This window comes from Xyrauchen texanus, chromosome 29 (assembly GCF_025860055.1).
Source record: "Xyrauchen texanus isolate HMW12.3.18 chromosome 29, RBS_HiC_50CHRs, whole genome shotgun sequence".
NCBI lineage: Eukaryota > Metazoa > Chordata > Actinopteri > Cypriniformes > Catostomidae > Xyrauchen > Xyrauchen texanus.
This window is the reverse complement of record NC_068304.1, coordinates 28,023,409-28,048,736: the sequence shown is the minus strand read 5'-3', so window position 1 is coordinate 28,048,736 and position 25,328 is coordinate 28,023,409. Positions and strand designations below refer to the sequence as shown.

The 25,328-nt window shown below is 36.6% G+C and overlaps 1 protein-coding gene across 1 annotated transcript; it reads right to left on the bottom strand.

Moving 5' to 3' along the window:
- On the bottom strand, positions 1-25,035 carry LOC127622937 (inositol-trisphosphate 3-kinase C-like). Its single transcript, XM_052097127.1, has 7 exons — positions 24,038-25,035; positions 12,143-12,242; positions 11,842-12,055; positions 11,380-11,584; positions 9,661-9,762; positions 3,063-3,134; positions 1-2,879 (listed from the first exon to the last, which is right to left on the bottom strand). Exons 1-7 carry the CDS (start codon positions 24,920-24,922, stop codon positions 2,658-2,660), a joined length of 1,800 nt encoding a protein of 599 aa, XP_051953087.1. The 5' UTR covers positions 24,923-25,035; the 3' UTR covers positions 1-2,657.
- Between the last annotated feature and the right edge of the window lie 293 nt (positions 25,036-25,328).

Genomic DNA, 25,328 nt, shown 5'->3' with positions numbered 1-25,328 from the left:
GTTTATTGGATTGGCTTTGAAGACAACAGAGATTTAAGGACATTTGAGTACAGAAGCACAGAATGTCCCTATTGCAATTAAACTTTTGTCTCACCCTACAAAATAGGCCAAGACAATCCACAGAGGCAGTACACTAGCCAGTTCTCTTCCACTCATAAACCATCCATCCTAAAAACATGCAGTACAGTAGTTTGAAACAAGTTTGAACAATTTGAACAATGCATAATACTTAATATTATCAGTAAACAAGGCAATGGATCTCAGAAAGGAATGTTTGATTATGAGCACTGCCTCCACATTCAGAATGAACATACTAGAATGTTGACAGATAAACCAGCAGACAGTGTGCAGGTCTTCACAAGTCTAAAGATCTGTGAAGCTATAAATCTCTAAAGAAAAACAAAAGGTGGTAGAACATTATGTTTTATAAACAAACGTCAACATAACTCAAGCTGGCTAGGTGAGATTCTGGATTACAGCCTGTGGCATGAAGCTAACAGGAAGTGTCGATTGAAAAAAAAATTCTCTTTCTTTTTTTCCCCACACTTACACAGCACCTAATTTGAGCACAAATGTTGACAACACACTCACGGCTAAATCGTCAGCGTTCATATGACTTTTCTCAATTTGGCTAATTCGTATGATATCCGCGATTGCGCTTGTTTGAATTCCTACGACTTTCACTACAGCCAATGACGTCGCTGGACATCGTTTCCATCTAATACGTGACAATTAATTGCTTCTGTCACACACAACAGCTTCCTATCAGGTTTACACACTCTACTGATTGGTTAAGTTTGGATTTGGGAAAGGACATAATATAAATAAGTATGTCCTCAATGCCTCTTGCGCGGAACTCACGCTTACTTCCGCATTAGCCATCTGGGAATTTGCAAGTGATGAAGTCGTATGAGATTATGCGACCAACATCGTGTGAGACCATACAAAATAGCCAACTCATCAATTATGTATGAATTTTCATGAGATCAGTGGCCACAATTTTCATCAGCTGATATGGTACACAGTTTTCCATTAGATAGTTTCAGAGATTAACCTGTCGGAACTGGTCTCCAAACAAATACAATTTTTTTATGTCATCATGAACATCAAGCTGTATTCCAGGAGCGCCTGCTATGATGTGGAATGTGATGATGGTCGGAGATCATTTGGGCTAAGTGATGTACTAAACAAAAGCTAAGAAAGTGGTCTAGAAACATTTTGGCTTCTAAATGGTTGGTGGTGCAGATAAAGTGGGCGAACCTTTGAAACCCAATTATACTACATTTTATACTGCACACATTTGGCTAACACAGAAACTAATCCATGACTAAAACTGTGCTCAGCTATCACTGCAAACAGTCAGTCTGAGAGATCACCTCAGAAAACAAGTTACCAAGTGTAAAAAACAAAACTTAATTTAACAGATCAAACTAATCCATTGAAGGACATAGAATTGTAGAGTGTTGATGAGATCAATTATACTTGTTAGCTTATGTATCTTTGTTACTGTGGCTAGTTTTAAGAACTATAACACTGTACTATCTACTTAGTAAATAGTTTAAAATACAATCCTGATAAAGTCCTCTTTCTTTCGTTGTCATGGGAAAAGCTGTTAGATATAGAGCAAGAATGTTTCTTCTGACAAATTCTAAATCGTTACATTTTTAACTTCTATCTAGAGTTATATTAGTAATGTTTGGACAGCTATATAGACTGAACTTGTTAAAAGTAGAATCTACATTCTTTGTCTATAGGAGATATATGCATCATGGAAATATCTCACATCACCGGTATCAACCAAAATGAAGGTATCAAATAAATCTGGCTTGAAGTGAGAAGCTACATTGCAAACCTAAGGCTTCAGATAATGTAATGTGTTATCTCCCATTTGTTTAACCTTAAAACTGTTATTTAAAGCAGTTAGATACCATCTTTCAGAAATAAATGAGGTACTAAATTAGAGATTATGGGAATAAAATAAAATTGAAATGGAAGTTAACTTGCAGTTTGTCTTAACATCCCTCTGGTAAAAAAGAATCATATTAAACCCTGCTGTTTCAATATCATTAAATAAGTATTATTTACACAACCATGGAAACCCAGAGAGAAATGTACAAGAATTGCATTGAAGAAAAATAAATTGAGTAAAGCACATTTCCAGTAGTGTTTTCAACAAACCTTTTGGTAAAAAGGAAATAAAACTTTGCAAGAATTCAAGAATACAAATGGCTGTGTGTCGATAAAACAGTTCTCCATTGCCACTCCATTCCTAAAATGTTAGTCTCAGTACTAGTTAAAAAAGAAAGAAAGAATAAAAAGAAAGTCAAACAGTTTAATTTAGTTTTTCTTAACTAAATGTTTTGGTTCCGTATCTGAGTATTTTGACTGTTGAGGCATTTCTGTGTACAGTACGTGCACGGCCACTCAAACAAGAGAAAAATGCAGAACATGTGAACTTGCTGACCCAATTCCAAAGGATGGTCTACAACTCCAGTTTTTTCACCCTTTTGGGATTTGTTCTCACAACACAGAGAAAAGAGCACTGTCATCTTAGGCCTTACATCTTCTGTTTTGTGCATCTATTGAGAAGCAGCCATCACTCAACCAGCATGTTCCTCCATGTGATCTTTAGTGCTGGAGTAGGTTTGCTTTATCCATCAGGGTAAAGGACAGGTGGTGTCCTGTAGCATGTCACCAAAGATCTGAATTAGGTTGTCCAGACCCCACAGGTACCCATCCTCCCGGTTTCCCTCAACCCAGGGCGTGCGGTGGTCCAGGGTTTGGGGAGGTGGCAGTGGAACCGTTTTACCAAAGTCAATCATCCAAACTCGGGCCAGACCTGAAGCATCATGCACAAAAAGCAAAGAACTCCCAACCACCTGGACAGAAACAGAAAACTTTCTTAAAATATAATTTTTTAAACAAACAGGCCAAAGTTTTTGAGATTATGATAAATGACTTATTGTTTTCCAGAGATGAAAATTATTTGGCCCTGGCAGGAAAAGATTTCACCATATACGGATATCAGATTACAGTGTTGTAAATCTGAAGTATCTCCTCACCTCATGTGCCCTGAAGAAATCAGAGGTCTCCAGAGCGCTGCACAATTCCTCCAGTCTCTGCAGGTAATTCCTCTAAAGAAAGAGTATAAGAGCACTGAGAATCTGTGTATAATCAACTATATTTGATTTTATATTAGATTTTAAAACAGATGGCAAGTAGCTCTGGAGTGTGTAAACCTCACTCCCCTGGCCTCAACTGACGCTAGAGGCTATAGCGCACCCGCCTCCTATGCCAGCTGACACCGGTTCGAATCCCGCTCGGAGCGAGTCGAGCATGACCGGTTGAATTAGCCTCATATTGAGATAACTGCGCTAATTCCCTCAACAGAAATAACATATAACAAAAAAGTATCCAAACAGAATGACCCATTTTACATATGTGTGTTTGTGTGTGTGACTTCATCGCGAGACACACTTTGAGTTCTTTCGCATCTGTACTCTTTACAGAAAATAAAGTGATTTCTGGATCAACTTTTTCCTTGGATGATAGATGTAATTAATCAGATGTTTATCAAGAGTGGGTAATTTAACTTTTATTATACACTAAACCGTCATTAAATCTAGTTTACATGAGGGGAATATTGCGGGCCTGATACTGCGTGGTTAACTTGCATCAAGATGTCTTTAAGTCAATGAATGAGTATTTCAGTACAGTAATTTATGTTGAGTCATAAAAGCCTTTATTTTAAAAGATTGTTTTGATAAATAGGTTTTAATTGCATTTTTAACATGTTTGCGGAGTTCAGCATGTGCAATGTTGTTAAAGAGCGCTTTTTGGCACCTCATCTCATCTCTCCGGCTGTAGCACGGCGCACCACACGCGTGGCTCATGTGACCCCTTTAAACTGTAACCTGAAGACAGGCTACGCCCGAATACTGGAAAATGCTGCCCAACGAGGCATTATAAGGATGGATGAAGGTACGATGGTACTTTATGAACTCGAAGGCAACAAGGGGAAATGTCTCCTCGAATGCTCCATTCCACATTAGAGTTCTCATCTAGAAAGTTACTATGGGAAAAGTACCAGAACTGTAGGTGGAAAAGGGCCTATTGTTTAATACAGCATTCCAGCTGTGCTAAAGTAACAGATTTAATGTGAAACACCGGTTCACCTAGCTACTGTGTATAAAACTGCACAGCACCAATAGAGGCAAACTATTAACCCTAGTTTACATCAAGGACAATGGCGAGAAGTCACAAAAAGTGACAGCTTTATGTATTTGCACAAATATGGTGTTTTAGCACTCATTTCACTGAAGAAATTATGCAAATCATTTATCAGCAAACAGACTGTTATAAAAATTAGTGCTGAATGCAATTTGCATGCCGCAGTTCTCATCTTGTAGGCAGCTTCAGTGTGCTCGATTGTGGAGAATATAGCAGACTACCACCATCTGAGATGTTTTGAGATATACACACACACACACACACACACACACACACACACACACACACACACACACACACAACGTAATCACCTAGTCACTTATTTTTTATTTTTTTTACATTTTAGAATAATAGTAAAGTCATCGAAACTATGTAATAACATAAATGGAACTGGGAATTCTGTTGTGACAATAAGAATCCTAAATAAAACTATGTTATATTTTAGCATCTTCAAAAGTAGCCACCCTTTGCCTAGATTTTGCAGAAATTTACACTTGGCATTTTCTCAACCAATGTCTTGAGCTATCACACTGGGATGCTTTTTAAACAGTACTGAAGTAGTTCCTATCTATGCCTGGCACTTATTGGCTGATTTTCTTTATTATTCAATCAGTCATTCATTTCAAAAATATATATATATTTTTTAATACAATTTTAGTTTTGTAATGAAATCAATTAATATGTTGGCACAATTATATTTGTTGTATACATTTGAAACATTTAAGCATTGCCTTCAGATCAAAAGTTTTTAAGATCATGAGAAACATTTCAGTCAAGTGACCCCAAACTTTTGAACAGCAGTGTATATAAATGAATATTTGGTGAGACCACCCAATGCATTTAAAACAGCACCAATTCTCTTAGGTACATTTGTGCCCTGTTTTTCAAGGTTGTTGGCAGATATGTTGCTCTAAGCATCTCTGAGTTTTTGCCACAGTTCTATGTATTTAGGGTGTCTCAATTGCTTTTGTCTGATGTTGAGATATGGGCTTGGTGGGGGCCAAACCATCTGTTGCTGGACTCCCTGTTCTACTTCTATTATATCATTTTTTTCTCTTTTCTTTTTTTAAGAAAAGGAATGTTTGGAAATCTAAAATTGCAATTATTAGGGTTGGGCAGATTACTTTAAGAAAATATTCTGGGCTGAATACTCTCTCTTAAATGTATTCTGTAAAGTGTTCTAAATGCCTCAAATAAAAAGTATTCAGAATAAAATTATTCAGAATACAAGAATACTTTTTGAATACATATTTATAAAAGGCAAGGCACAATTGGAGGAATTAATTGTGATATGTCATTATTATCTTGCTACACCTCCACTATTAACTAAGTGAATCCGAATAGCTTGTTTCTTTAAATTAGAGGCAGTTTGTGGTCAACTACAATATTTTAACAGCATTTTAATCTTTTTCCAAACCCATTATTTGACTGGACTGATGACAAAATACATTTTGATAAACAATTAGATAAGAAATGCAAATAAACTATTTTTGAGATGATAACTGGATGCCATAAAGTAGTGAGGTCATGTGATAATGTAGTATAAATATTAGTATAATATTTTGGCCAATTTAATAATTTGGTTTTCTATCCAATTTATTACCTACACTTTTTTTTGGGTGATTTTGATTCTTTTAAATCTTCCTTTGTTTTGTTTTTAATTATAATTTATAAAAAACATTTGCGCATCACTTCGTATGAGATGTTTTTTGAGAAGTGAAAATTAACAATTTTTACCTATTCTTAATAGCCCATTATTGTCGTTAATAACTGCTATTTCTTAACAGATCTGCAAGTTTCTGACGTGGACGTGACTCCCCAAATGCTTATCATGAGCCATCTGTATTTACTCCGCCTATACACAGAAGCATTATCTGAAGCTGCATAAATGTATTTACACAGAAACAATCGTTTATATATATATATATATATATATATAATATTGGTCCAGCATCATTTGCTGTAGATGGACTGCAGGTCAGGGAGTTTGATGTGGGTGATGCAGTCAGCTGATCGCACCACTCTTGGTCATCAATCTTGTTTTGTGCAGTTTCCAAACCAGACTGTGAAGTTTCCTGTCAGTGGTGCAGGTGTAAAAGTTTTTAAGCACCATATAGTGCAGTTTAAATTCTTTTTAAGCACTTGAGGTAGTAAAGATGCTGACAGGTCTTCTTCACCATGGTGTTAATGTGGCAGGTCCATGACCAATCGTGTGAGATATGTATGTGTATATGTTCCTGTCGAAGCCATTTCCATTTTTATTAAAGTTGTTTTTAATAGAGGAATTTCTGTTGAAGACCTATACTATCCATGATCCAGCAGAAAAAGATCCACATATCAGAGAATCACAGCTAACAAAATGCACCAAAAGAGCCTGTAAGTGACCGCCCACTTCCATGATGCTGTACACAGTTTTGTACCTTAGTCTGATCATTTTTGTCTGATTTACAAATATTTTGCTTAAAATCCAAGTTTGTAATGTTGTGATTCACCTTGGAGCTGCTTATTTTGGTTCATAGCTTTGAACTCTTATTAAGGATTTTATGACTCTCTATAAAACAATTAATGGGAATAAATAATTCCAGAACCAAAACAGCAGATACTGTTGCACTTATTAATGTCTCCCCATTATTTGATGAGTCACTGCTGCCATGATCACTTAAAAGCGTATATTTTTTTATTTCTCCATGTTCCTCTGTGGCTGATTCTACAGTAAGAATAACTTGATTCTACAGAATAAAAGAGGCATCTATAGGTGAAATAAAAACAATTACTGACTGACAATATTCATCCATATTTTTATCCACGATTCATTGCACATTTGGTTATTTGTGTTGAAGTGAGAAACTATATTGAAATGTGCCCCGTCAGCAAATGCAGTGTCTACAACTTCATATCTTGTGAATAATAATAAAAAAAATTGTGAAATTTATATACAGTAAACAAAATCCTTATTCTGGTGAATATAGCAGGCTATAAAAAGCTCTATTTGGTAAATACTTAAATACAAAGCATTGTAATGGAGCCAAGTCTCCATTTCAAGATAACATCCTGAAATAAGTAAGTGCATTTTGGGCTTGTTCATAGTCCCATGATATGCTTCAGATAGTTATTTTCGGATATTATTAGGGCTGGGTATTGATACGATTTCGATTACAATTCACATGGGGATATTTCAGTTATAATGTCCCTTTTGCTTACATATGAAAGACATTATTTACCAGCTAATGCTGTTAATTATACCGGGGACCTTTTTACTATAGCTACATTCTGAAAATATACATTTTACTAATTCAATTTTATTAGTTTTTCATCATTTTATTCACATTTTTGCTTTTTAAAAATCAACAAATCCATGTATTCAGACAATAAATAACATATTATATTTAATATATTATTTTGTTAAATATATATATTGTATAATTTGTACTATTTACAAGTATTTACATTGAGTTGTTTAATGCGCTAAAACCGGCATTTCTGTAAAGAGCATCTGTAAATGAATGCATTTTAATGAAACGGCTTTATCTCATCTGTGCTATGCATGATTAGAATTAAGTTTTTCTTTTTTATTTAATTAATTTATTTTTATCCCCTTTTCTCCCAATTTGGAATGCCCAATTCCCACAACTTAGGTTCTCAATCTGGTGGCGGAGGACAAGCATCAGTTGCCTTCGCTTCTGAGACAGTCAATCCGCATATCTTAACACGTGGCTCGCTGTGCATGACACTGCGGAGACTCGCAGCATTTGGATGCTCATGCTATTATCCACGATTCTCCACGCACAACTTACCACACGCCCCATTGAGAGTGAGAACCACTAATTGTGATCACGAGGAGGCTACCCAATGTGACTCTACCTTCCCAAGTAACCGGACATATTTGGTTGCTTAGGAAACCTGGCTGAAGTCACTCAGTACACCCTGGATTCGAACTCGTGACTCCAGGGGTGGTAGTCAGCGTCAATTCTCGCTGAGCTACCCAGGCCCACCATCATTAGGGTTTAATGTGATCTCATGTTATGTTAAATGAGATCAAATGTCTATTCAACAACAAACATTTCTGTAGCCAATTTTTTGTTATTCTAATCATTTCAGCCCTACCTCAATATGATAGAAAATTTGTGGGCAGAAATTCAAGTATGTGTGAGCAAGGAGGCCTAGAAACCTGACTCAATTACACCAGTTCTGTCTAGAGAAATGGGCCAAAATTCCAGCAACTTATTGTGAGAAGCTTGTGGAATGCTACCCAAAACATTTGACCCAAGATGAACAATTTAAAGGCAATGCTACCAAATACAAATATGTAAACGTCCGACCCACTGGGAATGTGATGAAATAAATAAAAGCTGAAATAAACCATTCTCTCTACTATTATTATTATTATTTCAAATTCTTAAAATAAAGTAGTGATCTAAACTGACCTAAGACAGAGTATTTTTCTATGATTAAATTGTCAGCAATTGTGAAAACTGAGTTTAAATGTATTTGGCTAAGGTGTATGTAAACTTCTGACTTCAAGTGTAGCTTTGTGTCAGATGACATTGAGAGCATTGATGAGATGTGCATGTCAATTGCTTCAAAATAAGCTGCAGATGCCCACTGTAAAACTAAAAATGTCAGCTCTGCAGCAGGTGTTTCATCTAGGCAGCTGTTTTAATCATGAGACTGACGAAACATTATTGATAATTCTGATGCAAATCGGGATGACTCTGTATTCACAGTGATTAATTTTTTTTCACTTTGCTGAGAATGTACGGTATACTCATTGCAGAGAACTATTTGCCTTTAGCCTATTAAACACCTAAACCTTTAAACTCTAGGCCTAGTTTAAAATAGATTACATTCATGCAATGACTCCCTTATCGTTTATGTTCCCTGTTTGAAATCAGACGTTTTCAATTTATTTAGCCTATTATTATTGTTGTTGTAATTATTATATAAAAAACATATCTGATTATTATTGTAATAGATTATTTTTTTTCTCTGTTGAATATTTTCTCTGTAAAATAAAGATGAAATACCAAAATAATTGAATAATTGTAATAAAAACTAAATCGGTTCTGCAAATCGGTTATCTGTAATGTAAACATACAAATAATCGTTATCGTATCGGCCAAAAAAAAAAAAAAATCTATATCGGTTGATCTCTATACTTCACTACACTTTGTAGCTAGAAACTCTGTCGATGTTCACAAAAAAGTACAGCCTCTCATACTTTATTGCTTAATACTACAATGTCACTGGAGGTCAGAACAGCCCTTCACAGAGATATAGTAGCAACCCCCAAGCAAGCAAATCAACATTGCAGATTAACGATAAAATAGGTTACACACGGTTTATCCTCCAATTACTTAATCTAATAGGAAAGTCATTGCCTAAAGCTAATGAAATTAAAACTGAAGAACAATTTCCTCTTAAGCAACATACCAGTAACTGCGTGTTGCCATCCACAAAGTCATTCAAGGCCTTCATCACCTGCTCCTTATGCTTTGTTGTTTTGAAGTGGGTGTTGCATGTACCGTCTGATTTCTAAACAGAGAGAAACAGAGAGTGATGAGAGAGAAAATATTTTAAAAATGTGTAAAACAAATACATCTCTTTACAAACAGCATGCAAATTAACTATATAGCAACCTGTATTCATGCAAGTTGCTGTGACATTCATTTGGTATTTTTTTCTAGCCACCATGTATTTTAATATACACTGATGGCCAAAAGTTTGGAATAATGTACAGATTTTGCTCTTATGGAAAGAAATTGGTACTTTTATTCACCAAAGTGGGATTCAACTGATCACAATGTATAGTCAGGACATTCATAATGTGAAAAATTACCATTACAATATAAAAATAAAATAAAAAAAAAATACTTCAAAAGAGTTTATCAAAAAAATCCTCCACGTGCAGTAATGACAGCTTTGCAGATCCTTGGCATTCTAGCGTTCAGTTTGTCCAGATAGTCAGGTGACATTTCACCCCATGCTTCCTGTAGCACTTGCCACGTGGCTGTCTTGTTGGGCACTTCTCACGCACCTTACAGTCTAGCTGATCCCACAAAAGCGCAATGGGGTTAAGATCCATAACACTCTTTTCCAATTACCTGTTGTCCTCTCTAACGTTTTATTTTTGTGTTTCAAAAGTGGCTTTTTCTTTGCAATTCTACCCATAAGGCCTGAACCCCTGAGTCTTCTCTTCACTGTTGTACATGAAACTGGTGTTGAGCAGGTAGAATTCAATGAAGCTGTCAGCTGAGGACCTGTGAGATGTCCATTTCTCAAACTAGAGACTCTGATGTACTTATCCTCTTTTTTTAATTGTACATCTTGCCTTCCACATCTTTTTCTGTCCTTGTTAGAGACAGTTAACCTTTGTCTTTGAAGACTGTAGTGTTTTTTTTCAAGCATTGTAGCCTTCATTCCACAAAACAATGTTTGACTGATGAGTTTCAAGGGAAAGCGGTTTCTTTTTTGCCATTTTTGACCTAATATTGACCTTAAGACATGCCAGTCTATTGCATACTGTAGCAACTCAAAAACAAACACAAAGACAATGTTAAGCTTCATTTAACGAACCAAATAGCTTTCAACTGTGTTTGATATAATGGCAAGTGATTTTCTAGTACCAAATTAGCATGATTACTCAAGGATAAGGTGTTGGAGTGCTGGCTGCTGGAAATGGGGCCTGTGTGATTTTTTTACATCAGTAATGTCCTGACTATACTTTGTGATCAGTTGAATCCCACTTTGGTGAATTAAATTACCAATTTCCTTTCGAACCCAAAAAATCTGTACATTATTCCAAGCTTTTTGCCACCAGTGTAGATATATTTGCATGTTTTTCAATAGACTATTTTACTACATACAGATAACATCTCATTGGTATTCATATTTAGTCTTTACGGTTATCTCATTCATATTTAGCTCAATTAAAAAAAGATTTGATTGCAGATATTAAAGTTCTATTTACTAATAAAGCATCTGTCAACAGAACAGATTATATATATATATATATATATGACTACTTCAGATGGTTAACACATGAAACAGCCTCAAATCAGTAGATTAACTGATAATAAATGCGTTTAGCACAACTTTGGAGGATATTGAGGTTGGTGTCATAATCATGATGTAATTGCTCTAAACTTTCACCTTGATGCCCTCTATTCGGAAGCCAAGGGTGGTGGTTGAGCTTAGGGTCTCTCTCCACTGCATGTAGCGGGGTTTGAGAACAGCCTGCTTGCCTCTCTCCTCTGGAGTGGGCGCTCCTGGGTCCACAGCCACCATTTTCTCATACATGTCCTTTCTCGGACGAGGACGCTCACGTGCCTTTACCAGTTCTTCTTCCATGTATGTCCTTTGGTAAAATCGAAAATGACCCATTATTCACACCATTCATAGCCCTCAAATCAGTTTCTCTAGAACTCCAACCTCACACCCTGTCACTTCCTGCACTGTATCATATACAAATAACACATGGGTATTTTTTCCAATGCAGAATGGTAAAACAAGGTTGTTAAGGTGTTAATTACAAGTAACAACCAAACTGTAACCAATGGGACAGAATTAATCCAAATGACTACAGTAGAGTAACCAAAAGCTTCTCTCTCTCACCTGCTTCCCATCTTACAATCCATGATTGAAGGGGAGTCAAAGTGCACAAGCAGATCATCCATCAGGTTGTAGTCCTGGTCATTTTGCTGCACTACACCATAGTAACCAGGAACAAATGGCCTGAGTTGGTCATTCATCAGCTTCTGGAGACATTGATGCTCACATTCACAATACTTCTTCATTAGCTTTCCATACTCTCCTGCCTGGAAACTACCTGCAAACAGGCAAACACATTGTTTATTCCGTCAGGTCAAAATAATGAGAGTGATGGACTCAGGAATGGGACAGAAAGTGTCATTACCTGCATGACCGGCCAGCTGAACCCAAGGATATTGTTTATTTAAGGAAAACACAAATGGTGAGCATTGTACCATGGTCTTTAACTTCCTCCACGATTTAGTCTGAAACCAGAGGGAACACAGAAACATGCTCAGATAAGACCAACATACAGCATTTTCTTTCATTTAGGAGAGTCTACTCAAGCACAGAGCTCTGCAGTATTAAAGGAATTCTTCACCCAAAAATGAAAATTCTAAATGGCGTTCATTCACTAAAGGCGCAGTCACATTTATCATTGCACAGCGAAATTCCGTGGGCAAAGAGGGCATTGGTGGACGTTGAGCAGAGCATGTGTGAAACCAGCAAAAAACGAACTGACAACCATCCTCTTCTGAGAGAGAGAGAGAAGTTAAAAAGAAACTTGTTGTGAATGTTCACTGTAGCCATGTACAAAGTACCGCCCACACAGATGTTATTGCCAAACCTAGCAACTTCCTACTGGTCAACACGGCAAATTCGCCAGTCTAAGTTCACCAAAATAGAACCCCATGAGAAATCTGCTGGGGGAAATTCGGAAGTGCATTGCACGAAATTCACAATCGAACAGATTTGCATTGAGATGACTGCAATTCGCCCACAGAGTTTTGCTGTGCAAAGGTAAATGTGACCATGCCTTAACCCCATGTTGTTCCAAACTCGCATGGCTAGCTTTCTTCAATGAAACACAAAAGGCAGAATGTTAGCCTCAGTCACTATTAACTTTCATTGGCTAACATTTTGTGTAACATCTCATTGTGTGTTTCACAGAGGAAAGATACAGGTTTGGTACATTATGAGAGTAAATGATGACAGATTTGTAATTGTTGGTTGCTTTTAAATATCAAATCACTATTTTTCTGTACATGGATGGACTAGGCCTATTCTTCACTATATGCATAATACTTTATACATAATCTATTACCTGCTATATTAGTTGTTTTTTTTACTGTACTTTTTCAATTACAATGAAAACGGAGCACAATTAAATTTCATATTGAATACAAAAATAACACATTCTGCATCATTTAGGTGGTTGAAAGGCAAGGATCTCACAATGAAATCAGTCAGGTTCAAATACGTCACTATTATCAAGACAAAGTGCACATCTGATTGCACTTAGGTAGATTTTATCTAGCGAGCGACCAATAGATAAATCGGCAGATATTCAGACTTTTTTAATTATCGCATTGCCCACTAAATGTTCCTGTTTGGCCGATTTGTTTCTTGAGGGAGCGGAAAATTACCCACTTGCAAGTGAATCAACTGATATGTGTAAACGACCAGTCATGGTTCATTTTGTTGTTATGTGCCATTGGGTTATATACACAATGACAACAATAATAGACCGGTGTGCAACAGTCTCATTTAAACAAAACTTGAACAGATCCAGCATCCTGTGGAGCACTCATTTATTTACCTTTAAAGCATGTATTCGATAAGCCTCGCCTCAGCAGTTCCCTGTCACTTTAAATTCTTTTGTAATGATAAAAGGCAAATAACAATAAACCTTCTATTATATACCGTTTGCAAATATGCAGATATCTCATTTAAACAGATGTAATTCACGAACCTCACGAAAATCCACGAAAACCTGTTGAGTGCTCATCTAATATCTTCCTCTGATGCGCGTATTCAATCAGCCAGAATCAAAACTTTAGGATCAAAAGTCCCTCTGATTCACAAATCATGACAGTCACTCTGTGACAATCCAAGCAGGCGATCCAGGCCATTTAAACAGTCAGGAGACTGCTGCTCTCACTGGATGCACACGAGTGCAACTTCAAAGTAAAAGTGCTTCACGTGTGCTGTAAGTAAATGTCATATTCACTATGCACTGTATGTACAATTGGTTTGATTCAGTATTTTTGAGAAAATGTGATTGCTAACATGGAGATGCCATCCATGGTTGCTGGACTACTGTGTGTACTGTGTACTGTAAAGTTTTGTGTGAAATTTTGTAAATATAGTGTTAAATAAGATTTTTAGGCAATGTATTCGCCACCCTGATTTCTGGATATCAGCATCAGCCATTAAAAAACCCATATTGGTCGACCACTAGTTTTAATATTACTGGTGACTTGATTATTTTGACCCATTTTAACATTACATCTATCTTCCAACATGTTCAACTTCTATCAGATGAGGAGATTCATGTACAGACAGTTTATATGAGGTGGCGGAAAGCAGGGAGGGAACTGTAGCAGAGAGAGTCTCTGTATGTTGCACAGTGAGAATGGCCTAAAATCCTCCCACCAATACTGATTTTGTAAACAAAATCAAACGACATCTTTTTTTCTCTAATCAAACATTTAATGTCAAATTAATTTTTTTTATAGTTTCTTTATAAAAAAATACAATAAAACAGGACACCGAACATTATTGTCTAGGCATGGGAACCACAGTTCCAGGTGAGGAGTTTATTTATTTCTATTTTTGATGCCATATCAGCAGCAATGGCTATATTCATGGCAAAGGCATGTTTACAATAGTTTCACAGACACTAAAAAAATTAAATGTATATAAAACCAAAATAACAGCAGTAGTACTATCAATTATATAGAGTTTTTCAGTTTAGTATGTGAAAGGAATCCTGGGTATGTTAGTATGTGAGAGGGTCCTGGGGAGACCTTTTTAAAAATATCCATCAATATATTTTCTGAATTAAAGCATTTTCTAATATCATTTAGATATGGACATTCTATCAAAATATGTTTTATACTCAAGAAAGTCTTGCATAAATTATAAACCGTTTCCTCTTTCCCTTTCAACAAGTATGAATGAGCGAGTCTTGAATGAACAATTCAACATCTTGCATATACAACCTGGTCATATCTATTTTCAAAGAGGAAATAATAAACTCCTTGATTCAGTACTGGGTTCACTTCATGTAGTTTGTTATACATACACACATTCATTCCATTCGCCATTTGTTGTGAATGTACATATTCAATATGGGTTTAACATCAGATGCTGGTATATTACATACTGTCATGTCCAACTGAAGTGCTTCCTTAGCTGCTTTATCTGCCTTTTCATTGCCATTCAATCCCATATGGCCTGGTATCCAACAAAAGACAATATTAAAATCTTGTTTTTTTTAAGGAGTCCACTTTTACTATTATGCTAATAAGTGTAAGGTGTTCTGTTTTCAGAGCTTCGAATGCTTGCAGGCAGGATTTAGAATCTGTACAAATTAGAAAATGACGTTGCTGTTCCTTTTCTATTTGTTCTAAAGCTTGCAATAATGCACAAGCTTCTGCTGTGAAAATGTAACTTTGTCTAGGAATACACTTGCCATAATGTTTTAACCAATCACTACTGCTGCAGATCCATGATTATCTGACTTTGATCTGTCTGTGTACACTGGTACATTAGATGGTAAGCTACAGCTTATGTCCAGGAATTTCTCCTGGTAGATGTTTGGATTGTTTATCTTTTTAGTATACTGAGCCAGGTTCATCATGATAGTTGTTTTTTTAAATATTCCAGGGCAGTACAGGGCACAGATGTGTCGATTTTAATGTAGGAGTTGTGATGCACATGTTCTACAGATTACAGATATTTCATTAAAAACCTCTGATCGATTGGAATGTTTGAGTGTGGGAAATGACACAGCAAAATTGTTTGTAGTAGCAGATAAACCTCCTAAATGATGTCATACGATGACTCTCTTTCACATACACAGTGCCTGGCTGTTCTTTCACAGAAATAAAGAGAATTTCTTTCTCTCTTTTGAAAACAAAAAAATAAGCCCTGGCCAGAATTAATAGTTTCCAGGATATGCTTTGAGTGTTTTCATAGTACGTACCTATAAACAGGGATAGTTAAAGGAAATACTTTTAAAAAAATTGTGAATCTCCTGCAATGTGACATTTTATACTCATACAGCATTCTGCTAATTCTTTAATAATTATTTGGCATTGTGTTGTTTATCAATGAAATACTATTGAAATATTAATAATAATATTAAATGATATTAATCTTGAATAAAATAATATATTTGTCACATGGAAGAACCATTTAAACTTAACTAGTTACTTTGGATAAAGGCATCAGCCAAATTAATACATGTAAACTAGAAGGCAAAATGTTGATTAAAAACATATCCTTATTAACATTTATATAAATGTTCACCAATTTTTTTTTTTTACAATTATTATTATTTAAAAAAGGCTCATGGACGTGTTAACTGTCAATTACCCACAGACAGATGTGCATGCATAAATTTCAAACAGATGTGTTCACACTCAGTTCACCCACGTTCAGTCTCAATCTCTCCTCTTTCAGGCCTCTTTATCCCTCATTTATACTCCTCTATTCCCTTCCTCCTTCAACGCCATTCATCTTTCAACATCTACTCTCCAAAGATGATAGCTCGCTCTCCACACTTGGATGTAATTCAGTCACTCCTCTCAGTTAATGGCCCCCTTGATGACACTTTAGCCAATGGGGACAGATGACACCTCATCCAGCCACCAACCCTCTCTCTCTTTTGCCACTGAGTTCCCAGGTAATCGAACCCCAACTTTATAACTGTTGGAACTGCGGTCTACCAGCTGGGCTACAGGAACACAAGTTGAAGTTACCTTCAATTTCACGTTACACACAGAAACATTTTACATCTTGTATTATGGTCGCTATATACCTAGGTTATAGTGCACATGAAAAAAGTAAATAAAACCACAGTAACATTTTCTGCCTGAAAACTTCCTCGATCACATAGAACCCACTCATAGTTGCCACTTCAATCCTGATAATACAACAATATTAACTGTTCTCATGGTGATAATGGCCTTATAAGGTGTCACAATGAGATTTACCCACGGGTCAAAGGTCACACCCACCATGGACAAACAGAGCTCTCTCTCTCTCTCTCTCAAAAAAAAAAATTCTTACAATTGCCCTAACATAGAAACCTATGCAGAATTGTCAATTAGACACAATATCTCAATAGCCTTGAATGTGTGAGTGTCTCTCATCTGGCAAGTAACAGCTGTGACTAAGCAAGTAACTTTTTCAAAGCCAAATACACAGAAAACCAGTCTGCAAAACAGTCATGTAGTTCTACATTAAAACACACTTCACACAAGCATTGATACCCTCAAGTCCAGCACTGCCATGCAACCACACACACACACACACACACACACACACTTCTGGGAAGCAGACTGAGCCATTTAACACACTCGCATCATGAGCAGTGGAGCACTGATCAACTTACAATTCAGATAATGCATCTCTCTGTTTTCTGTTATTTCCAGGTCTCTCTCTCACATGGAATCTGCAGCACAACTGTCTATCTTACCATCTCTTCATCAGTTCTCTGTCTCTCCCTCATTAGTCAATCTCCTCCTTTATCAGATGTCCCCCCACACACAGTCTTACATCCCCAACCACCTTTGTTACCTCTCAAATAGCACTCTGACTCTCTATTTACACACCCACACAGAGGAAATGTGTAAAAGAACATGTAAACAATGTCATGATTTAGATCTGAGAAACAACCATTTAAAATGTTTTGAAGAATATGCAAATGGTGTCGCAACTATGCTACGGCGGATACTAGACTGGTTGACAGTCAACAAGCCATTTGATTTGAGGTAGGGATATCCCGATACCAACACTGGATATCTCGCTCATATACTTGAACTTGTGCTCGTAAATATATTCCAATATATATAAAAAAAAGTCTTAGTTTGATTTTTAAACTGCAAAGGCTGCGATTAAATGAGATTAATATATTCAGTAGTTTGCAAGTGCTGCGTGCTTCAAATGTGAGCACTTTGAACATGTTCAGCAAATCAGACTGCTCCTTTTAGAGCTCCTTGGGTCATACACTGAAATAAACACTATCATGAGCATCGCACACTCAGTTTTTTAGATGTCAGTGTGGCGAGTACTTATTCACTTTGTAGCACAGGGCACATACAGACTACATGTTTATTTAATTAAATAGCATCCTTTTGTGGTTTAATAATCACATTGGGTCACGTGGTAACCTGCTTTTGTGGAAGTGAGTAGCTACCATTAAAAACACACAAAAATGTAAAGGCCTTCAAAATAAAATCTACATTAAAATAAGACATACATATAGCACTAAAGTATAGTTATATAATATGCACTGTAATACTACTACTACTAACAATAATAGTAATAATAATAAATAGTAATTTTTAAGTAAAATCTCATATTGAAAATATATTGTTCCATTTAAAAAATTAAAAAATAAAATGTTTTAATGAATTCATTTATTAAGACACCAATATGATGATATATTGAAAAACTGTTGATATGGAATTCAGAAAAAAAAAAGAAATTCCATTAATCACATACAGTACAGGACAAGTTAAAAACCAGAAGTTTGATACTCAAGATTAAGGATTTTGTAAAATCCCTTATTGGTAGAACAGTGATACTAGTAGAACATGGTATAAATAATAATAATATGTTTATTTTATATAGCGCCTTTCCAGAGCTCAAGGATGCTAAAATGTTTTTTTTCTGGTCTTTTTGTGTTTAAACTCACTGTAAAAACCCCACCCACTGCCATCACCCACCTCCTGCCTCACTGTAGCTAGCAATTTTCCACTTCTTCCTTCCCTCTCTTTCTTTTGATCTCTCTCTGGCTCGCTCTCTTTTCGAAAAAGTTCCTAAAGCACACTGACATACATGGACACCAGAAAGCGTGTTATTGTGAGAAAGCAGCTTTCTTAATTACATGCACTGTAAGTGGCCTCCTTTTTTCTCCTGTATACATGTGGCTGTAAGCAGCTTTCTCCACAACAACGTAATCAACCCCGCAACGCTGGTGTAAATAAAAAACATGGTATGAGGAAGACTACACTATTACATTATCTGTTTCTTCGCTTTATTTGAAGATATTCCAGCGTTGTTGCTGTTTGTTTCCTTGCCTTTCTATCACTACCTGAGCGGAAGAACCCTGGAAATATCAGCCAGGAAGAAAAAAAAAACCTGGAATAACACGCTTTCTTAAGTGCATGTAAATGTGGTCACTGACACAAATAGAGGAGACAAACCTGTCCAGCAACTCAACACCCTCTCTGAGAGCAAAAGAGAGATCAGACCAGTCAGAATGTGTAAGGAAAACAGAGACAGCAACATGTATTAGGCTACATTCTTCTTGTAAAATGTCTGCATAACAGTATTTTGTTTGGAGTGTGTTGATTTATCTAAGAAGTGGTGGACTATGAGAAGGCGCATGGCTAGCTGTGATGTGCTTTGTTTAAATCCAAATTAAATTCTGTCATCATTCACTCAACATCATGTTGTTACAAACCAGTATGACTGACTTTTTTCTGTGGAACACAAAAGGACTATGGCTGTAAATATTTTTTTTTTTTTATTGAATACCAAATTAAATTTGATTCTGTTTACTAAATATGGGGCATGTGTCATATAGACTACTTTTATGATTTTTTTTCCCTTTTTAGAAGCTTGACAGCCCTTGGTCCCCATCCACTTTAAACTATAAAAAGAAAGCAGTTTGGACATTCTACTAAACTTCTCTTTTTGTGTTCCACAGAATATAGAAAGTTATTTTTGTGTGAACTATCCCTTTAAATCCCTCTCTCAGTGTTGTGTGTGATATTTGTATGTGTAATCATATTTCTTCTATACTTGTCAAATCAAGTCATTTGCTTGCACACACACAGCTGTAAACAAAGCAAACAAATAAATAAGAAAATATTCTACATCATGATCACTGAAGTAAGGCATGACACAGATTAAGAAAGAGATGAAGAGACAGACATGAGAAGCAACACCATATATGGCTTCATGGTTACTAAGCGACAAAGGAACCACCCACAATTCAATTTTCCATGACACGGTTGCAGTGATAGCTCAGAGACGCATCAGAGTGTGCATATGTGCATAGAGGTCTCTGTGGATGTCAGTGGCTGATTTAAAAGAGTCATGTTTGGTCATTCACTCACAGAAACCGAGAAACAAAATAAAGAAATAAAAAGCCCCAATTGGAGGCAAATACAAAGTAACAAGGCACAATGTACAGTCAGCATGGCATTATCGTAAAATAAACCCTAATAGTGTGATCAGGACCCTGACATGGAATGGATCACTCTGTAGGGTTTATATATTGTGAAAAACACTGGCTGATCAAACATTATACAACTTTTTGCAAGGCTACTTACCAAATAAATAAATGGACAAATAATTTATATTGTGTTGGGAGAAAAGGGACAGAGTGGGTGATATGAATGACATGAAACTAGCAAATACATTTAGAAAACTGGTTGAGTCAATATACAGTTTAGCGGTCATTACACAGTATATAATATTTGATGCAGAATGCTGTGACTGACTAATCAGAATCAAGTATTTCAGAGAGCTGTATGATAAAAAAAAATAAGACTAGGAAAAACAATGAGTGTGGCAAGAATGGAAAAAAATAAGGAGCCAGCAAACTTCCTGAGTCATTGTCTTCAGACTGATTCATCCTAATTCACAAAATACATACAAAGATGTTTATTCATTTGGATCATTGGGAGTGTGCAAATGGGAATTAGCACAGTATTGATGAGGAAATGACAACATATGTCAGAGTATTGAATGAGTAGTCTACTGAAACCATTCATATGACTCGCTTTGCTCTACCAATAGACATATAAATATCAAATTTCTGGCCTTTGGAACGCGGAAATGAACGATTGGAGGGTAAACTTCTGTAGCAGTGAACAAGAGACCACAGCAAATATTATTTTTGCTTACCCGTTGCCCAATAGAAAAAGTAAAAAATACACTATTACAATTCCTTGCCTTTCTACAGAAGGAAAAAAACACAGCAGTGGATTACAGCAGTCAAACAGAAGATATGCCAAATTTAGCCAACTGTCACTCCCTCAGAAGCCGGGTATACTTTGGTTTTGTGCGTTCCAGATCGAACCGCCCTCGGTCGACTGTGTTACCTTTCAAAGTATACTTCTCTAACCACGAGCGAATACGAATGCGTTCAACGCACACCCACTACAACTGATTTGTAATACTTTTTTAGTACGATCAATGGCAAGTGCGTGCACCAACGATGTACACAGATGAGAACGGTCTGCATGTTGAGAAAATCTGGGCTGGAAACATGTCATTAGAGTCTGTGAAAAGGGCCCATTGTGGTGCAGTACCTGACAAGCTTCTTAAATTCTGCTACTTCAATTCTCTGATCTTGGAATCATTAGGTCAATTTGTCTGTTTACATCAAGTTCAAGCTCATCAGAGTTATGAAGTCACTCAGAGTTTCAGTCTGCCAAAGCAAGTAAAAGAGGCCTGTAAATGCAACCCAGTTTTAGACAGATTTGTATTCATTTTAATGGATATTAAGACAGAGAAACTGGCTAAGCATTTTGTTTATGAGAGATGTAGGTACAGAGTACACAAACACCCTGGATTTTGGGAGTATCTGGTATTTTTGTAAGTACCTTTGTAAATAATGTGACAATTGAATTCCTCTAAGCCCTCAGTTTCAGACCAACAAAAGCTTTGCTCTTGATTTAGAAACAGCCCAGCTTAAATTTGGTTTATCTTAGTCACATTTTCGTTAACATTTAAAAAGGTACGTTTCTTGGGTGGACAGCCTACTACATTTCCACAGAAAAATCTCCAGCTTTCAACCGTTCCAGGAACATACAAATACTCGAAATATAATTCTGAAACTGTTTTACATGTTTACCAAACTGGAAGATCTTTGTCAGATAGAAATGAAACTACTCATTATGTCACTGATCTATATGTCTATCATGACTTTTGAAAGGACTTACAAGACATTACAATGGCTTTGATTTGCAGGTGTATGCCAATGCAGCCTTCAATCACCATATAACCAGCTCAACACTTAGAGCCATAAAAGATCACATGAGATTTTTAAACAGATAAGAAGCTAAAAACACAGATTTCTAATGAACAGGACACTGTATCACTGTTTACTTCAAGCATCATTATAATCCTCATCGTTTTACATGTAAACTAAAGCTATATTCCAATAACAAGTGCATTACATTACAGAGGTCGACCAATAGTGGATTTTGCCAATACAATAACCAATGTGGTAGAAAAGGCAGACAACCGATTAATCGACCGATAGTTTTTTGTTTTTTTTAATCAATTTATAGAATGCCAAAAAAATACAATTCTTAGTCATTCCTTACTATGACGGCTACAGACATAGAGGCTAAAAGAGTCCAAAGTAAATGAAATCCCAGATGCAGTTTATTCAGCAAACAAAATCACGCTAATAACCATAAAAACGAAGAAGTGGTGCATAACACGGGACTTTTATCTATAAACAAAAATGTTTTGTTTGTTTTTAATGACGGAGACTTTGCTCAGTTACAATGCTCTATATTAAAGAAATTACCAAGTTAAGCTTTCTCTAGACTCTATATTCACCAGATTAATGCATAACTAAAAGGAGGGCAGCCACAACGGTTGAACAAAAGATACCATAAAATGGACGTGGGCCCAAGGGGTGATGAAAAATGACTGAGGCCCCCAAGGAGGGGGCATGACAGGTTCTTTGCACTGGGGTATGTTAGATCCAACTTTACACTGGCGGCCATAAGTTACGAATAATGTACAGATTTTACTCTTATGGGAAGAAATTGGTCCTTTTATTCACCAAACTTAACTATACCACTTAAACTAATTCAAAGAGTTATCATCAAAAAAATACTCCATGTGCAGCAATGACAGCTTTGCAGATCATTGGCATTCTAGCAAACTAGAGACTCAAATGTACATATCCTCTTGTTTACTTGTACATCTTGCCTTCCTCATCTCTTTCTGTTCTTGTTAGAGCCAGTTGTCCTTTGTCTTTGAAGACTGTAGTGTACATCTTTGTATGAAATCTTCTTTTTTTTTTTTTTTGCAATTTCAAGCATTGTATAGCCTTCATTCCTCAAAACAATGATTGACTGAGAGACAGCCATTTCTTTTTGGCTATTTTTGACCTAATATTGAGACATGCCAGTCTACTGCATACTGTGGCAACTCAAAAACAAACAAAAGGCAAAGTTAAGCATCATTTAATGAACCAAATTGCGTTCAGCTGTGTTTGATATAATGGCAAGTGATTTTCTAGTAGCAATTTAGCATGATTACTCAAGGATAAAGTGTTGGAATGATGGCTGCTGGAAATGGGGCCTGTCTAAATTTGATCAAAAATGGCTTTTCTTTTTAAATAGTGATGGTGCTGTTTTATTTACATCAGTAATGTCCTGACTATAATTTGTGATCAGTTGAATGCCACTTTGGTGAATTAAAGTACCAATTTCCTTCTGAAAAATCTAAATCTGTACATTATTACAAACTTTTGCTGCCAGTGTATATATTGTATATCTATCTATTATTTATATCTATCTATTATTTATATATATATATATATATATATATATATATATATATATCTCTGTATGAGAGTAAGTTTGTATCACAAGATGAGTTTTTTTTTTTTTTTTTTTTGCTTAAAAGATGTGAAGTTTGAGACACGATGTATGTGGAGGAACAAGGAATATAGCTATAATGTATAACGCACTGGATCTTTATGTTGTTGTTTAAAAGTTCCTTAATGCAAATCATCAATCCCTAATCAATGTGCTATCTTGAAGAGACATTATTGGAAGACAGGAAGCACTAGATCACATGTCTGGCACAGGACTCCAATGTGCAACATGTGAATATGTGTCTTGATAATGAAGGTTGGCCCTTCCCCAAACCTTTGACACATAACACAATTCATTATGGAAAAACACACATACAAGAGTAAAATGTATAATGGGATCGTTAAATCTGAAGAACTAAGATAAAGTTATTTGAGCAGCATTTTAACAGACACGGGAAATTGGACACCTACCCCTGCCAGTTCATCAGGACTCCCAAACATGCTGCATATACTGGGGGACAGACTGTTGGGCTCAATGTCACTGCCTATGAAATCATCCTCCGACTCCTCAAACGATGAAGCAGAGGATAATCCAGCAGAAGAGGAGCTGGAAAGCTTTCGGTGGAGCAAAGAGGGCACAGGGGAGCCCCCACAGCCACTGTCCGAGCAGGGCGAGTCCTCGTCGGGATGCAGGTCCAGTGAAAACCCGCCCATGCCAAGCGTCAAATCACTGATACGTGGATTGTGCGCGCAGTCTTGGCCAGGACCCACATCATCAGAAGTGACTATTAGTTTAGGAATAGTCCCAGTAAACGGGCAAGAGGTTTGTTCCAGAGGAGTGTGGTGATTTGGCTCCTCTTCCCTCTGCGTAGAGGTGCCACTCCGCCGTCCTTGCACAGAGGTTTTCAGCGCACTCGTTTTGGTCATTTCTTTGGCTAATGTAGACGAGAAACTGAACATGCAAGCGTCTGCGGATTGCTCTAACTGGAGAAACTCTGGCGTGTTCAGGCATTGGGTCACACTTTCCTCCGCAACTGTGCCTGGAGTCACGGCACCTCCTTCCGACACTCTTTCCATGTCCCACCGCGAGACGCAACACTCATGGTTCTCCTCCAGCACTCCTTTCTCTCTTCTTCGGGAATCCGAGACGGAACCGAAGCTCGCATCGATGGATAAGTCTGTCTCCCGTCTCAAAAGTGTCAAGTTTTCGGGCACATGTTTTCGATTACCGGAAGAACGCTCGTTTGAAAACTCTCTGTTTAATATTTTCGGCTCATATACACTTACGCGAGTCTTCCCTACTGTAAAATCGTCCCGCCAGCACGTCTGAACGCTTTGCAGCTCCTTAGTTTTCATCGGATTCGCGTCTAAACTGTCACTGGTATGTGCCACTCAAACAACTCTAACGTGCGCTTGTCTAGCGCTCGATGTGCAGAGTGAATCACTACTACTGCTGTTGAAATAGAATGATTGGCCCATACCGCATACCGTACAGATCAGTCACACACAGCCCTTTAAACACCACACCCAATGTTAACACCGCTAATCTGTCTGTCAGATAACAACTGTGACGGACACTTTTTTATGTTACGGTATATTTACTTAGGGCACTTTTAGCTCTGTTGACTTACAGAAAGTAAAGTCTCATAAAAAAATAAAATAAATAAAAATTAAAAAAAATCACACTCTTGCTACTTTAAGTTTCAAATAATAATGTATTGGTACATGCATTCTTAGGATATCTGTTATTTTTGTTTTGAAA

Coding starts and splice junctions, on each gene's coding strand:
- LOC127622937 (XM_052097127.1), bottom strand. CDS start 24,922: ATGAAAACTAAGGAGCTGCAAAGCGTTCAGACGTGCTGGCGGGACGAT. Junction 9,763..11,379: donor TCCGAATAGAGGGCATCAAG/GTGAAAGTTTAG, acceptor CTCTCTGTTTAG/AAATCAGACGGTACATGCAA. Junction 3,135..9,660: donor ATGGCAACACGCAGTTACTG/GTATGTTGCTTA, acceptor CTCTTTCTTTAG/AGGAATTACCTGCAGAGACT.